At 39.5% G+C, this 16,604-nt stretch overlaps 1 protein-coding gene across 1 annotated transcript; it reads left to right on the top strand.

Annotated features, from left to right (window-relative positions):
* The first annotated feature begins 7,200 nt into the window (after window positions 1–7,200).
* Window positions 7,201–9,176, top strand: LOC119722150 (galanin receptor 2b-like). Its single transcript, XM_038192199.1, has one exon. The coding sequence runs from the start codon at window positions 7,637–7,639 to the stop codon at window positions 8,666–8,668; it is 1,032 nt and encodes a 343-aa protein (XP_038048127.1). The 5' UTR covers window positions 7,201–7,636; the 3' UTR covers window positions 8,669–9,176.
* The last annotated feature ends 7,428 nt before the right edge of the window (window positions 9,177–16,604 follow it).

The following is a 16,604-nucleotide window of genomic DNA, read 5'->3' as shown; positions in this document are numbered from 1 at the left end:
ATCTTCATTAGACCATTCCAGAGATACAATAGCTTTTATTTTTAGTCAAGAATGCCCCATTTGTGCTGTTTTAATGTAAATTCACACTTGAATTTTAGTTTTCTGTTCAGCAATAAATCATACATGTATCAGCAAAATAATAAATTGAATAGTAAAGTTCTTAAATGTATTCATTCTCAAATTGCCTTAAAATGCAGGAGAAAACATCCTAGGTTTCAACAATTCATGGGACATGCCCCCCCCCCCCCCCAGCAGGGTGTGAAAGCTTGATCTGCCCAGGTATGGGCGTCTCCAGGTTTTTTTTCCGGAGGGGGCAACACACATTTTGCCCCAAAAGTCCTGTACTTTTCCACCATATTCTCAATTAATCAGTTTTTCGAGGGTGGGCTGGGGGACATTTGCCCACCCACAGACCCCCCTCCCCCCATCAAATTGAAAGCACCTATTTTTCTTTTTCTTGCCCTGAGCCCTCACGACGCCCATGCAACCACCAAACTCCCCACTCGTCTGTTGTAAAAACATTTATTTTAATTAAAGCAAAATTTACTGTTTGTTGTTTTAGGAGGCAAGTTTTGATAACTTTTGTGGAGCAAATGTTTCGTACTACTGGACACCCGCAACCAAAGCATGAGCAAATCAGCATAAAAAAGTGCAAAATAGAATGTTTCCCGACCAACCGACCAATTGACCCTATTCTGAAACCGACATGTAATCGGAAGCAGAACCATTTTTTTGTTGGCCTTACTCAGTCTTTCTACAACCTATTTCAGACAAAAAAAGTTTCTTTCACATAGTTGAATTGAACATCAAAGGAATTTGGAGTTGGTTTGGGTAAAATCATGGCATTCTAGCCTCATGCAGTGTCATCAGTCCTTCCATGACACCAAACTAAAGCCTTTCATTGTTTCGGCATTTTTCACGAAAGTTTTAAAACTAAAAGAACACAATACATGTATTATATTTCGTTCTATACGAGTGAATTTCATTTTCAGCTGTCATTTCAAATATAAGCCTGGGAAGGAGTTTTAGAAAGTGGTGCACTTTTTAATTGTTAAATTTGACAAATATTGTAAGAAAGACACCAGCTTGAGACACCAGGGAGTGGTGCACCCCCCAACCCCAAAACTTTCTCCTCTATTGATGCAAGTGAACTTTGCCTTTTAATATAAATCCTCCCGATGTAAAATTTGAATTGGAAGATGCATACATGTAATTGAGTGGTTATCCATCTGTACTTGTAAGCAGGTGGTCGTGAGTTCAGGTCCCTCCCAGTCCCAAGTAATATTGAGTAGATGTTTCTAATAAGCTCTCAGAAAGCTCTATGTACATTAAGGACACTCACCCTGCACACATACATTACCCCAAGAATTAAGCTTCAACTTTGCATTTCAGTTTTTCAATATTTCCAATTGGCCGGATACTTATAGATGCCTTTTACTATACCTCATAAATATTCATCAGGCAATGATGGCATTTCATTGGTCCATTCAAGCAACTTGACCGTGTGAAACTTTTTACTATCACCCCGCATCTTCGCACGCGCGCGTGACGCGCAAAAACCAGGGAGGTACTATCACACACCTGGGTCGCAGCAGTTAGATTTGTTCCAGTACTGTGATATCTCTTTTAATACCAACGACGCATGTGCTTTACGTGCGTACCGTGGAGAACACCAGTGAGGACAGTTGCATGTGCCAGTCTATTACGGCATACATCAAGATGGCGACCGGTGGTGCTCGCTTTGCGATTTTAACCGAGGAGGAAGTGGGTGAAATTTTACACAATAAAAATAAATGCAGTGTTTTGCATGAATGTTAAAGTTATTAAATGATACAAAATTAAGTTTCTATTATGTCTGTCTCCTTAAATTAAAATAATGTTTCACTTTATCCAAATGCTGCACGATCAAAATCATGGTGACATGGACGAATGAAATACCGCAGCTGCCTAAAGTTATTAAATGATACAAAATTAAGTTTCTATTATGTCTGTCTCCTTAAATTAAAATAATGTTTTACTTTATCCAAATACTGCACGATCAAAAACATGGTGACATGGACGAATGAAATACCGCAGCTGCCTGATGAGATAGTCCCATTCATCCAACACCTCGGGGTCATTAGTATTCACTATTTCCCCACAAACCATGTTATATTTGTATAATATCACATTACTCTATCAACTAGGACTAGCCTGCAATTTGCTTTCTATTTACACACTTAATCTATGTTATTTTACTAGGGCCCCGTCACTTATCAATGAACTGTTCTCCTTAGCGGTCCTAGAATGAAACCTACAAAAACGATTCAGCACTTTTGTTCACAAAACTCAAAAATAAAGTTCACTACAATTTAGTGTGAGTGATTTTAGCCACTTTGAGCCAACATAGATTCAGATATGAATCCGGTTAGTACAATGAAATTATAGATGGGAGAAAGAATATTCATAGGCTTTGATGTTGGAGTGTACTCCCCTTTTTTTAAGAATCAACTGGTCCATTTTGCACTGTCAAGTACATATACGTGTGTGCTCAGCTCTGATGAAATTAAACAACGCCCTATTTTTGCTGGCACTTGAAATCAGTAAACCAGACAGACACAGTGAGCCAACAGCCACACAGCCATTAGACGGACTTGTAGAGAAATTTCCTGCTGGAATATTTTCTAATACATGCACCGGTACTTTGAGCATTACACCATTTTAAACAGCATTTTCAAGATAGTAAAAGCAACAAATTATGGCAAGTAACGATGGAAAGAGAGCTCACATCTATGGTGTTGTACTCCATGACAAATCTTACGTTGTTAAGCAAGATGGCACTGAATGGAAGTTTTGCAAGATTGGGCTTACCCAAGTGGACATAGCGAAAGGAATCGGCAACCGAATGGAGGTTGTGGAGAGAGAAGTACGTAAGAAATTAGATACATCAAAGGTATCTATCCTATTCGTTGTGCCGATTCATGAGCCAAATGACCTCGCACCACGGCAAGTGGAAAAAAAAGTACGGGCTGCATTTGGATACAAAGTACACAAGGATAAAGTGAAAGACTTTCCTGTGCGAACTGAATGGGTCATTACCACTCAACGTTTCATCTACGACTGCAAACATGCAATCTCGGCCATGAACAAAAAACCTGGATCTGCAAACACTAAAGTGTTTGAAACCTGTAACTTTAACCAGGAAATGAATCCACTGCCAGATGAACTGAAACACTTCTGCCTCCCAGGCACTGGTGGTGCAGCCACAAAGGCAACACAAGAACTCGAGGTTGACTTCTGCAAGTTGCAGCTGGATGACAAATAAGAGGCAAGAAGCCAGGCAAGAGGTGTAAGCACTAAAGATGGAGGGAAGATGAGACTGTTACTGAACTACATTTAGTATGAAACCTTGCATGGGGCAGAAGCAAGCTGTTCATGTTGTCAATTGTTACTGTAGATAAAGAGTCTAGGAGCTAATCCCATTCAATTCATGTAGCGTAGTAAAATATCTCAGTGAAAACAAAAAAGGTAAACTGACTGGGTGAATGCACAATAATTGTAAAAATTGAAAAAAAGAAATTAGTGTATGTATTCATAACACCGAACTTCCGGTTTAATGACGTCACAGTATTTGGAAGCAAATGGTGAACATTGTAATGGTATCATTATTTAGGCTAAGATATAGACATGGATCAAATGATAGAGTTAAATATTAAATATGATCCATGGCACATTCTCATAGAAATAACTTTCTGTCTGATGACGTCATGAATTTGAAACCTTGCCAACAAAAAAAATGATAATAACTAGAGATTCGTGTTTGTTGTTACAAACAACTATTTTATGAAACACTGTCCAGTTAAGTTATGAATATTTTTATGTAAGAACAAAGGATCACGAAATTAAATCCTTTTCAGGACAATCAATTATTTTGCTTTAAAAATGCATCTTTAACGGCGTGATAAATTTCAGTAAACATTCTATATACACATACAAGTTATTTCTGGCTTGATAACGTAATTAGTCAAAAACGGGAAGTGAATACTGATTTAGTTTGGGGTGGATGTTCATTGTAAAGTTAGATAACGTATGAAAATTTGGAACATATTAGTGTATGTATTCATAACACCGAACTTCCGGTTTGATGACGTCACAGTATTTGAAAGCAAATGGTGAACATTGTAATGGTATCGTTATTTAGGCTAAGATATAGGCCTACAACATGGATCAAATGATAGAATTAAAGATTAAATATGATCCTTGGCACATTCTCATAGAAATAACTTCCGGTCTGATGACGTCATGAATTTGTAACCTTGCCAAGTTATCTGTGGTTAATCAAAGAATATCAAGGGGCGATTTGGTAAAATGTAAACATATGGTTTTAAAATTAAAGAAAAGAAACACTATTGTATGTACCGAGTCTCACTCTTAAATAGTTATCAACTGTCAGTTTTCAGATTTTAATCTGATTTCACTTTTCAATTCTTACTTCTTACTCAAAACAGAGCTTAAGACACAGCTATTTACACAAGCATACTGTGTCTAACTTGGGTTTTTTTGGAATGGATTTCAGTTTTCGCAATGTTAATCATTGTACGTATTGCTGCAGCGCCATGAGTAGAATGTGCGCTTTATATGTCTATATATTATTACAATAATCTTAGTTCTTAGGTTTTTATTTCATGAATGTTAACATAACAATGATAAAGAGAAAATAGTACAAGAAAAAAAAATACATATCTTACTCAATTGACAGTCAATTTGTAAATTCGTAATATGTATCAGGTTTTACTTTTCATGAATATATGCCGGACAAAAAAAATCAAAATTTTTAAAAAAAAAATCAAAAAAAAAAAAAAAAAAAATTTTATGATCGGAAAAAGAGCGAAAACCCCTAACACTGTAAAAGCATGCAGCAGAAAGTGGGCCTGGATTTTATTTTTAAAAAAAATTATTTCATTTACAAGTAAAACAAATGCAACACGGTAGTCAGCATAAGATGTCTTTCAAAAAGCATTCATTACGCCAAGTTTACCTTTTTTATGAAATCTTTGCCATTATAGTCAAACCCTGATAACAACAGTCTCATCCACCCTGTCTGGTGGCTTTCTCCTGGAGACGATCAGAGCATGCAGATCGGAACGTCGAGTTTCACAACCAAACGGTTCTTTTCAGAACCACACATCTTCTCAAAAGAGATTCTTCCATATATGCTGTTACCATCACAAACCCTCACTACTTTAAATTTACGTTTGTACAACTGTTTACCATATGACATTTGGTATCCATACTGCAGCAAGATACTATTGAAAGAGGCCTAATTTTAACAAAGATTCTCTTTTCTCCAGACACAATTATTTCTCATGTGCTGCATAATTTTGAGAAAAAAAAAAGAATGATCATTGGTCTTTAATGTGGCTTTTCCAAGTCAAACATGCATCTATAAGCCAGAATCTTCATTAGACCATTCCAGAGATACAATAGCTTTTATTTTTAATCAAGAATGCCCCATTTGTGCTGTTTTAATGTTAATTAACACTTGAATTTTAGTTGTCTGTTCAGCAATAAATCATGTATCAGCAAAATAATAAATTGAATGCTAAAGTTCTTAAATGTGTTCATCCTCAAATTGCCTTAAAATGCAGGAGAAAACATCCGTAGGTTTCAACAATTCATGGGGACATGCCCCCCCTCCCCAATTCCCCCCCCCCCCCCCCCAGCAGGGTGTGAAAACTAGATCTGCCCTTGTGGAACCAGGTATGGGCGTCGCCAGGATTTTTTCCAGAGGGCGGCAACACACATTTTGCCCCAAAAGTCCTGTACTTTTCCAGCATGTTCTCAATTTATCAGTTTTTCGAGGGTGGGCAGGGGGACATTTCTAGCCTCATGCAGTGTCATCATTCCTTCCAAGACATCAAAACTAAAGCCTTTCATTGTTTCGGCATTTTTCACGAAAGTTTTAAAATTATAAGAACACAATACATGTATTATATTTCGTTCTATACGAGTGAATTTTATTCTCAGTTGTCATTTCAAATATAAGCCTGGGAAGGAGTTTTAGAAAGTTTAAAGAAAAAAATATGCTTGGGGCGGGAAAGTTGGCTAGGGGCCAGTTGGCCACAGGGCGAGTTGACAAGGAAGCGAGTTGGTCGTTCGGCGAGTTGGTCATGGAGCAAGTTGGAAACCACAAACAGGGAAATGAGCAACAAAACTTTCATGCCTGATAATAACAAAACCACTTTGACATCAGCCAAGCAAACTGTAATCCTTACTAGCAGTCCTTCTGTTTTGAGGTGAGCGATCGCACCCCACGCCATCACACGCCTTAAAGCTTCCCGAGAAGTGTGAATAATTGCACGCCTGAACTTCCCTGGACCGCAGAATCACACACCTAGAAAAACCAGAAGCTAGAAAAATCCAGGTGTACCTTTTTCCACAGGCCTGTGATTTTCAAATCAAAAGGACTGCTCCTACTGATATTAGTTTATCCATTTGTGCTCACTCTACCATCGACATAATATGTTTTAAACAGGTCCCAACGGCAAATGAGTGTGGAGAAACTCCATGCATCCTCTCAACAAAACTGGGACGAAATACTCGGGAAACTTTGGACAAGGAAGAACAGAAACAAGTTAACTGCGGCACTGAAAGAAAGCAGGCAACACCCCATTCAAACAATTCCTGTTGCCGAAATAGATAGAGGCCATCTTTATACAACGTTGTTCTCAACTTTCCCTTTGCCTTTGCGGGAGATGGCAGAGACTGGAAATTTGGCCACATTGGATGGATTCAGGTTGGCATGGCAACAGGAACAGGCAACAAAAATGGAGGACATCTGAGATGAAATCAATTGCAAATATGACAGCGAAAAGGCTGCCGATACGATGTGTTATTTGTGTTGCCTACTTCTCCGATGGTCACTGCGCAAATTTGCAGGCAGAAAAACGTATACGAGCCTCGATTGGACACAAGTACATGTATGCCATGGAAAACAGTCATTGTCCTGCACAAAAAAGCTCCCATGGTGGTCACAAATCTACAGTTCATGCACAGAGCCCAGTACTTGTACCAAATGCAATTTCCCAGAAGTTCACTGGAAAGTTCCTATGTGAGTCAGCAGTTATTTATATCACTGTCCAGTTTTTGTTTTAAAATCTCCTTGACGGCAAAAGGAAGTGCATGTATACACAATAAAAGGAAGTGCAAAAAGGTGTACGTGAGTTCATAAGCGTATACGGTGTCCAGCAAAGCAGACGACAGAGAATCAAACGCAAAGTGAGTACAAAATACAAATACTTAGATTTTCACTTCAGAACTAAAAGAGAATAGAAAGATTTGCCAGTAACCGTGGTGACCAGCAACCTTCATTTTGGAGCTACATGCAAGGCCCAGCAGATTCACCTAATTTGTGACAGTGTGTCTGACGGTCAAGAATATTTCAGAAAGTCAGTTGGACAGCTTTTGAATGGATGACCAGAACAGTATCCTGTTACATGTAACTTCCAATTAAAAAGACGCTGCAACAACAAACACTGTTTTCAAGTTAAGAACTTCAAAGTGTGAGCAATGTGTAATTCTTGACAAGTTATGCAATGATGGAGAATTTCTCAACAATTTGTCTAGCTTTGTTTTCTTCAGACGACAACCTTCGATCATGAATGCTACAGTTGAAGTTGTTTTGACAAATCTCTCAATTGGTGAGAAGATCACCTTTGGCATCATCGCAGCACTGGGCATTGTGGGTAACAGCCTGGTGGTGTACGTGCTGACGCACATGGTCAAGTCTCGCAAGGGTAACGTTAACATTCTGATCATCAACCAATCTTTGGTGGACCTGGCTACCTCCGTACTCTTGATTCTCTGCTTCCTGACCCCCGAGCCTCCGTTACCGTCCTCCCCTACCGCCGCCCGATTCCTCTGCTCCGTCTGGAACTCTAAGTACCTCTTCTGGGCAACCATCATCTCTTCCACCTTCAACCTCGTCTGTTTGACTCTAGAGCGCTACTTCGCCATCGTCTACCCCTTCAAGTATCGGAGCTGCACCCTGTTCACCTGGCCCAAGTCTCTCGTTCTTGCCATAGTCCCGGTACTGGTTGGTTACTCCTACCAAGCTTACTTCCCCGCTATGCACGTCGTGGAGGACGGCAAATGTGTCGTGAATGAGTTTTCCAGCCGAGCAGCTCAAATCGTCTACGCTGTAATCATCCTCCTTGTAACCTACCTCTTGCCACTCGGCGTCATGACGTTTGCTTACATCAGGATCTACAAAGCCCTGAGGACCGAGTCGATCGGCAACATCACCGGCGAGAGTTGCCAGTCAATGAACGCCATGGGCAACCAGCGTCACAACCCCAACGACATCAACGAGAAGGCTCTACGCAACATTGTCAAGACCCTGATCCTTGTCTACGTGGTCTTTGGTCTCTGCTGGGCTCCCAACGAAGTCTTCTACTTTTATTTCAACGTGAGCGGCAATCAGCACATCAACGAAACCGTCTACAACATCACCATCTGTCTGGCCTTCTTCAACATGTGCGCTAATCCCTTTATCTACGCGTTCAAGTACCGACGGTTTAGGGAGGGGCTTCAGCGCGCCATGCCGCGTCTTGGACGACTGCTTTGTGTAACTGACACAAGCTTACTCCAAGAAGAAAATTCTCCTCAGTTATCAACATCCGTTGTGTAAGATAGTCTGATGGATTCAAAACTAAGGACAGTGTCAGGATACTATGTTGTGACCTGTTATTGCAAGACCAGTTTTAAGTCTGACTCATTAAGAAATGAGATATTTGTACTGTCATTGACTTCTGATGACGAACAGAGCACACTTTTTGAAAACTGGCTGTTCTCAGAATTAACCACACAACTCACAAAGAGATATCATTCACAAGGCGTTACCGCAAACCTCTCATTCATTGTTCAGAGATATTTGTAGTAGTTGTAGTAGAATTCTGAAAAACAAGAGCATTCCAATGGTACATGGATAACATATAAATGTACTGGGTTCAGTAAAACTAATTTTTTTTAAAGAAAATTCATGAAGTTGTTTGCAGTGTATATTCAGTAAACTCATAAGATGAGAAGAAAATAGTGTATATGAACACTAAACTCCTACGATGAGACGAAAATAGGCTTTAAAGATATTCGAAAACAAAAAAAACACCCGTGACCCATTTGAATTTTGGCTTTGCCCAATTGTACAGCAAAATTAACCTCAAGCTCAAAAGGTGGTGATAGGTCTACAAACCTTCTTTGCAAATCTTGTTTGTCCACTAACATGAGATACAAATGGACGCGGAATGCGCAAAATCTGAGACAAACGAAACTTAACGTACAAAATTTTTTACAGGGTTGTCTAAGGGGCGTGGCTATTAACTCGCAAACGGCGATAGGTCAATTCTCAGCACGGATGCACATGGACCACGTTGCGCGAATAATACATTACATGTACTTCCACACACTCAAAACAGAAGAGAGATGGTCGTTAGAAGTCAAGGATCATTTGAATGTCAGCCGCAAACCATGGGCGTCGCCAGGATGGACCCCAGCAAAGCCAAAAAAGAAAAAAAAGAAGACGAGACGCAAGTCATTTTGCTGTTAATTTAATTTACATTTGACAACATGGGCATCCGCATGGGTGTCAATAGGGGTGGGGTGGGCAAATGTCCCCCGCCCACCCTCGAAAAAATGTTATATTGAGAATATGCTAGAGAAATTTTGGAAATAATGTGCTTTGCCCCCCTCTACAAAAAATCCTGGCGACACCCATGCCGCACACATATGTTCCCTAGATTATAAATTCGCCTGGCCAAATATAATTTTGTGCCCAGATTTGACAAGCAGGGTGTAGAGAGAGTCCAGGCCGTTTTTAAGGACACAGGAACAACAGTAAACCAAGAGGTTAACCTTGTCGTGTTACTTCATTAAACTGATTAATAAAATAGAAATAATTTGTTTGTGTTCATGGATTGAAGGTCAGTTTGTGAGATCGTTAAAACAGACTATTTTTGCATGGATCTCTGCATACCTTTATATGCAGTGTTTCTAATTGGGAAACCATTTACACGTATTTAAGTATTAGACACAGGCTGATTGGTTATGACACGTGGTTTGTGTAAGAAGGTGTATCCTGATAAAACAAATTCTCTGTACATCTGTAAATTGCAAAAACACACAAGTACGGTAGGCTATGTTAATCATTTACATATGTACATGTACATGCATGCATAAAACATTTGCATAGTAAAAGTGAAACAGACTGCTCACTTCATCATGTGTACAATGTATACACACACGTACATACACAAAATGCGTACGTGACCAAATACACGTACTTGGACTTTGGACTCCCATGCATACCAATTTTGATTTTCTCATCATAATGAGTGTCTCATTTTGTTAATGATATGTGACAGACCACATGTACACAGTCTATTGCTGGTAAAATACTTGCAGCAAATATGCAGGTACTGGTAAAGTCAAGTCTGCAAAGAACAAGTCCCCTGAACAAAAAAACACCTGTTACCATTTGCATAAATTTGGCTTTGCCCAATTGTATGTCAGCAAAATTAACGTCAAGCTCAAAAGGTGGTGATAGGTCACATAATTATTATATATCAGCATTTTTTAACAAAATGAATATCTACAAATCTTCTTTGCTGGGACGCGGAATGCGCAAAATCTGAGACAAACGAAACTTAACGTACAAAATTTTTTACAGGGTTGTCTAAGGGGCGTGGCTATTAACTCGCAAAGAACAAGTCCCCTGAATTATGATAATCATTTGGTGTCAAATTGTCAACACATTCATTATAATGTATGTCTCATATTGTTTATGATATTTCACGAAGTGACAAAAAGCTCAATACCCTGCACAAAGGTCATCCCGAGATAATCACATTTGGAGTTAATCCTTTTTTCAAAACACATTTTCGACTAGTTTGTAGTTACAGATTTGGGAAATTTTGGCATTGTCAAGTAACGTATGCTTTGTTCTTTGCTAATTCAAAGTTGTTTATTAGAAGTCTCTCTTAATAAAACAGTAATTCATTGATAAAAGATATTTTGCACTTCGTGAACAGCAATACGCACAGGCCTTTATTATTTTTCCTACTTTGTACACACTCTTTGTCACTTCGTGAAAACCAAAAAACGTTGTGAGGAATTGTTACATTTACGCGTCATACGTCAGCGCAGCGCACGCTCGTCTCTTCTTTATCAACATCGTTCCGGGCGCGCGCCCGCTCCGATCCTAACGCGTGTAGAGAAATGCATAATCCCTCTGGCCCTGCTAACGAGGTGACATTTTGTCACTTCGTGAAAACAGAAAAACACTGAGTTCAGGCTTTTTGTCAAATGTATGTTTACGATATTTACAAAGTAAACAATATTTGGTTTCGAAACTTGGTCAAATTGTTCTTTTTGTTAAAAGCAATAAAATGGCCAGCAAAACTTGACATTCAAAAATATATCGATTTTCCAAGTTTTTGTCATTTCGTGAAAACACCGACGATATGTGACAGATCACACACATCCTCCTGCTGGTAAAATAATTTATGCACATAATATACAGCTAACATGGAGTCTGCAATAAATGTAGTCCTAATTATGATAACCACTTCACCAGCAGATGGCTCCCATGTGTTTGAAGCAGCTACACTTCACATGCATGGGGATACATTGCCTTGTTTAAAGGGCTTGTTACGAAAATGTTACATGAGTAACCGATTTTGTGTGTCTTATTTATCATACATAACACATTTTTCTGGATGTCATCTTTGGTGCTTAGTTAGGTCTAGGTCTACTCTATCTACCATGGGGATAACAGTTATTAAACCTTTTCAGTAAGGTAATTACTGCCCAAGGAAACTCAAAAGTACACCAAAAATGTAACGTGAGTAACCGTGGAATTGCCCATCAGGAAACTAACTGTAGTAGTAGGTCTGATTTCCACAAAGGAAATCGGGTTCCCCAGCTGTCAAGGACGATACTACCATGTGTGACGAAAATAAAAGACACTTGATCAGACCATGTTTTGTGCACATTTTCACACAGTAAGATTTACCTTGATAAAGCGAACTTATATGGTAACAAATACCCTGTGAAATAATTCCACCTGAAATAGTCTTGTCAGAAAACAAACATTGAAGGTGGTTTCAAAACCGGAATGTACCATTTTGAGCTTTAAAACATGTTTCTCAAGTAATTATAGTCAGACAGTTATTTAAAGTAGTGATAGTCGGAAAGATTGTTAAAAAGTAGATTGTGAACGTCCACACTACTATACCATTAAATATTATGGTTACGTAATAATCACGTGAATGAATTTCGGAATACAATATTGTAGTCCTCAAAAGGTGAGCAATTGGATTTGAGCACATTCCATTTACACATATATGTTTCAGTTCAAAAGTTGCACATGCGCTACTATCATCATGTGTGTACAACTAGCATGGAACCAGGTATCACAGTCAAGTGTCATTCCATGCAGCACCAGTATTGTGTTGACACTTTGGCTATACAAAAATTCTGATTGTTTTATTCACTGCTTGAAATACAAGGCCAGGCAAAGATTTGCTGTCATGTACACGTGCAAACAGGTTTTTCAAAAAAAAATCATCCCTAAGGCAAAAAAAAAAAAGTCTCCGGTTTCTGGTATGCGCGCGCCTCGCCGTAGCCATGCGCGTCGGCAAAATGAAAAAGTTTTGTTTTCAATGAAAGATGATGTCTCAAAACCGCCAAACTCACTGGTTTGACTGGAATCCTGCTGCTGCACAATTTTAACGTGTTTTTAGATTGGGTTATGGTCGAGAATAAGCTTGATGTGGCCTCTCTGGACTCCCATTTATTTGCACTAAGTTTAGTCGGGCACCATTTGCAGTCATCAGTCGACATTTGAAGCAAAAAAATCAGGTAAAAAAAAAAAAAAGCCGCGTCGCCGCACCACTTTTTGGGCAAGCTCCATACCAGAAACTGGAGACTTTTTTTTTTGCCTAAATGTAAGACAATACGTGGATTTTCTATTAAGCCCCAGTCACACATTCATGGTTGGAGCTACGAATATCCACGGTTTACCAAGAATCAATCGATCACGATGAACCGTCGAGGTTCGTTGAGAAATCAACTTGCACTATGGTTTCAGGACGGATATCCACGACAGTCCTACGGTTTCTCTACGAGTACAGCACGGTTTGTCAAGAATATAGACAGATTGGTGAAGAATATCGACGGTATTACTAAAAATAATGACTTTACGCCACGGTTGTCTACGATTGGGTCACGGATGACCAAGGTTCTCCTACGAATAAAGCGTGGATATTGGTAGTACAACCTTAGCAGAACCCGAACACATCCGGGCATATCCGTAGGACATTCGTAGCGAATTCGTAGAGATTTCTACCACGAATGAGCTACGAATCTCCAAGAATATGCACGACTAATAAAGCCACAAATAACACTACGAATAAGTACGGTTGTCCTACGAATGTCCCACGGTTGCACTACGGATTAATTTTCATGACTGTTCACCACGGAAGTTATGAACAGTTTCAAACTTCGTCGCCCCTCCATGAATACCCAAGGAAGATAACGGATAACCACCTATGGTTTATTACGAAATTCAAACCGTGGAGATCCAAACCGTGAATGTGTGACTTGGGCTTAAGCCACACCTTGGAAAGATGGCTATCAAACGTTAAGAAATTGAAACTAAATTTTGGTGATCCCCTGACGAAAGTCCACCTATTACCCCCTTGGCTTTTTGCAAGAGGAACCATCCAAAATCCTCTAAAATCCATCCTTGTTAAGGACATTATTTACAAATTCTTTGAAACCCCCACCCCTGAAAAGTACTGCACTGACTTGACCCTACTCTGCATAATCCTGCACAATCCTTCAAATCCATCTGGTGGAATTTCGATGAAGGATAAAGGAGGTATGGGGTCAAGGTAATTTGGGTATCTTATTCAGGGCAATGGGGGGAGTGTGGCCTACTGGTTAGGGTTTGTGGCTCATGATCAGAGGGTCAGGGGTTTGAATCCAGCTGCTTGCCATATGTTGTGTCCTTGGGCAAGCCACTTCACCCCCACTTGCCCCTCTCCACCAAGGAGTACAAATGGGTACCGGCATTAGCTGGGGAGTAACCTGCGATGGACTAGCATCCCATCCAGGGGGAATAGAAATATTCTCAGACCAGACATAAAAGCCAGCCTGATGGGCCACATTGGCTTTACTTTACTGACAATATTTTCAGGGCAATTCCCTCTTTAAGGATGTTACATTCAGAGCCTACTGAGTACTGACCAATGCGAAACAACAAAATAAAATATATGCAGTGAAAGAGGTCTAGCTTAGACCTTAATGTATAACATGGCGTGGTTTATGTAGTGTATAGCTGAATTAATTAAGGAGACACAAGCACTGTAAATGACCGTTACGGACATTACACATTCTGACATTTGGTGTGACTTTCTGTACACATTGATAAACCTCTGTAAAAAATTTTGCAAGAATTTATGAAATTACTCTTCTTTGTTTTTTTGCCTCACTCTATAAAAACATCAATGACATAATTTACAAAAAGCTACTTTGATGTTATGGAAACATTATGGACGCTACGTTCGATTGCATTACGGACGTTATGAGGCCAAAATCAACTTCACAAATGTGATAAAAAAAACAACTGAATCGTGGTTTTCTAAGTTGTGTGTGTCATTATTATAAAACATGAACCTTTCTCTCTGCCTTAAAAACAAACACTCGCAATAACAAAGTTTGCATTTTGCATGTGAAAAAATGCCAAAATGACCACCTAAAATCCATAATATTAGCCACAGAACCAGGCTTTGTGACAAAAAAATGTATACCGGCACACCACTCAACTGAAAGGTTTTGTTGTCTCATGTTATATGGTACCACATTTGAGGTTGTGCTGATTGTAATTATTAAGATTTCAATTAATTGTCCACTTTTCAGCGACTTTTCAGGATGCTGTTAAAGGGAATGTACAACATTTGCTTTTGCTGCAATTTTCAGAAATAAATGGATTTGGAGAATTAGTATGTTATAGAAAATATTGTTACACTGACTTGTTTCACGTTTTGGGTTCGTAGATGCTGGAAAAACCAAGAAAACCAATCATATTATTGTAGTCTGGTTCCCTGACCCCACTTAAGATAAAACGGACAAATGTATAGACTTTGGGGAATTGTAAGATCAGAGAATCAGTCTAGCAGGGTTTTAGTCTTCACATGTGTGTAATCAATTGCAAAGAAAATGCAGACGAACTAAATATAAAAAAGTAGGAGCACTTTTTGAAAAAGGCCAGTTTTCTCCAACGCTGGTCGGCCGACCAGCGTTGGAAAAATACAGTTTTTCTTGAAAACGTCAGCACACCAGGAGCCACAACTTTACAGGATGCTTTAGATTGTCATTCCCTAACAATCCAGTAAGATATTTCGTGATTATTTGATCGTTTCGTTTTTTGATGTTTGCAAATGTTGTATCTTCCCTTTAAGCAATATTCTGATCTGGAAAGGCCCAAAAATGCACAAAGCCAGCTGTGTTTCAACTTAAATTGAAAGAAAGATGAAATTCAGTCCCATATATAAAAATCACGTGACCCTAAGCAGGAAATCACAACCAGTCAAATGTGACCCTGGCAGCACTCATACCGACTTGCTGGTTTTCTAATCATGTATCGAGTCGAAAACACAAGCTGGAACATCGATGGTCTGAATCACATGGCACGCAATGATTCATCTTCAGAAATACCAGCAAGGAAAAATCGCTTCCTCTACAGCTGCGAAACCAAATATTGGTAAACTCTTTTCTTTGTCTGTGTATATGGGTATGTTCGTACATTCTTGTTCTGTAATGGACCGATCCAGTAAGCCCCGCCCACTGCACACGTGGGCAAATTAACACGTGCTCCTCTCCAATGCCAAGCTGCATTTTCCTGCCGCGCGCATGGTACGTGCGTGCACGCATGTCGGACTTTAGTGCACGAACGTCGGACATAGATCATGGCTGTGATTGGTCAGAACACCATGGGGCGGTGCTTACTGGATCGGTCCATTGTGGGGACTTCGCATGTGTTGTCCCATGGTATTATGGGGACCAAAGACGCTGTGGGGAAAGAAGAAAGTCCACATAACTCGGTCCTAAGTACCCTAACAATAAAAAAACGTCCCCATAACGCGGTAACGGCTCGCCCTATAATGCACACATATATATGCGTAATCAGTGTACCATGATTTAGGCTTAACCCAATACAAAAACTACATACAGTAAATTCCCGTTAAGTCTAGTCTCAAGGAATGGATAAAAAAACTTGAGGTGTCCAGATTTCTGGAGTTCAAGTTAAGCAAAGTTCCCGACACACTATCTGGCACACTTTCCTTTTGGTTTTCATTCTACAGGTGTATTGTTTTAGTCTCAAAGCATCGTTTTACTCAGATTTCATATTGTTCTTAGCTAAAACATGACAATAAACCACTCAAATTATGTAACTGTGTGTAACAAATCTTTATTTCGTGTCGTTTATTTCGCACCACGCTCGGGGTTTTCTGATATGTGGCGCGGTCACATAGCTGGTCCTCTTTAATCAATAGAGGGCGCACCAG

This window comes from Patiria miniata, unplaced genomic scaffold (genome assembly GCF_015706575.1).
Source record: "Patiria miniata isolate m_02_andy unplaced genomic scaffold, ASM1570657v1 HiC_scaffold_14, whole genome shotgun sequence".
NCBI lineage: Eukaryota > Metazoa > Echinodermata > Asteroidea > Valvatida > Asterinidae > Patiria > Patiria miniata.
The sequence above is the reverse complement of the archived record's forward strand: the minus strand, read 5'-3'. Positions and strand labels throughout refer to the sequence as shown.

Bases quoted from the DNA above. Each gene is read 5' to 3' on its own strand.
- LOC119722150 (XM_038192199.1), top strand. From the start codon at position 7,637: ATGAATGCTACAGTTGAAGTTGTTTTGACAAATCTCTCAATTGGTGAG.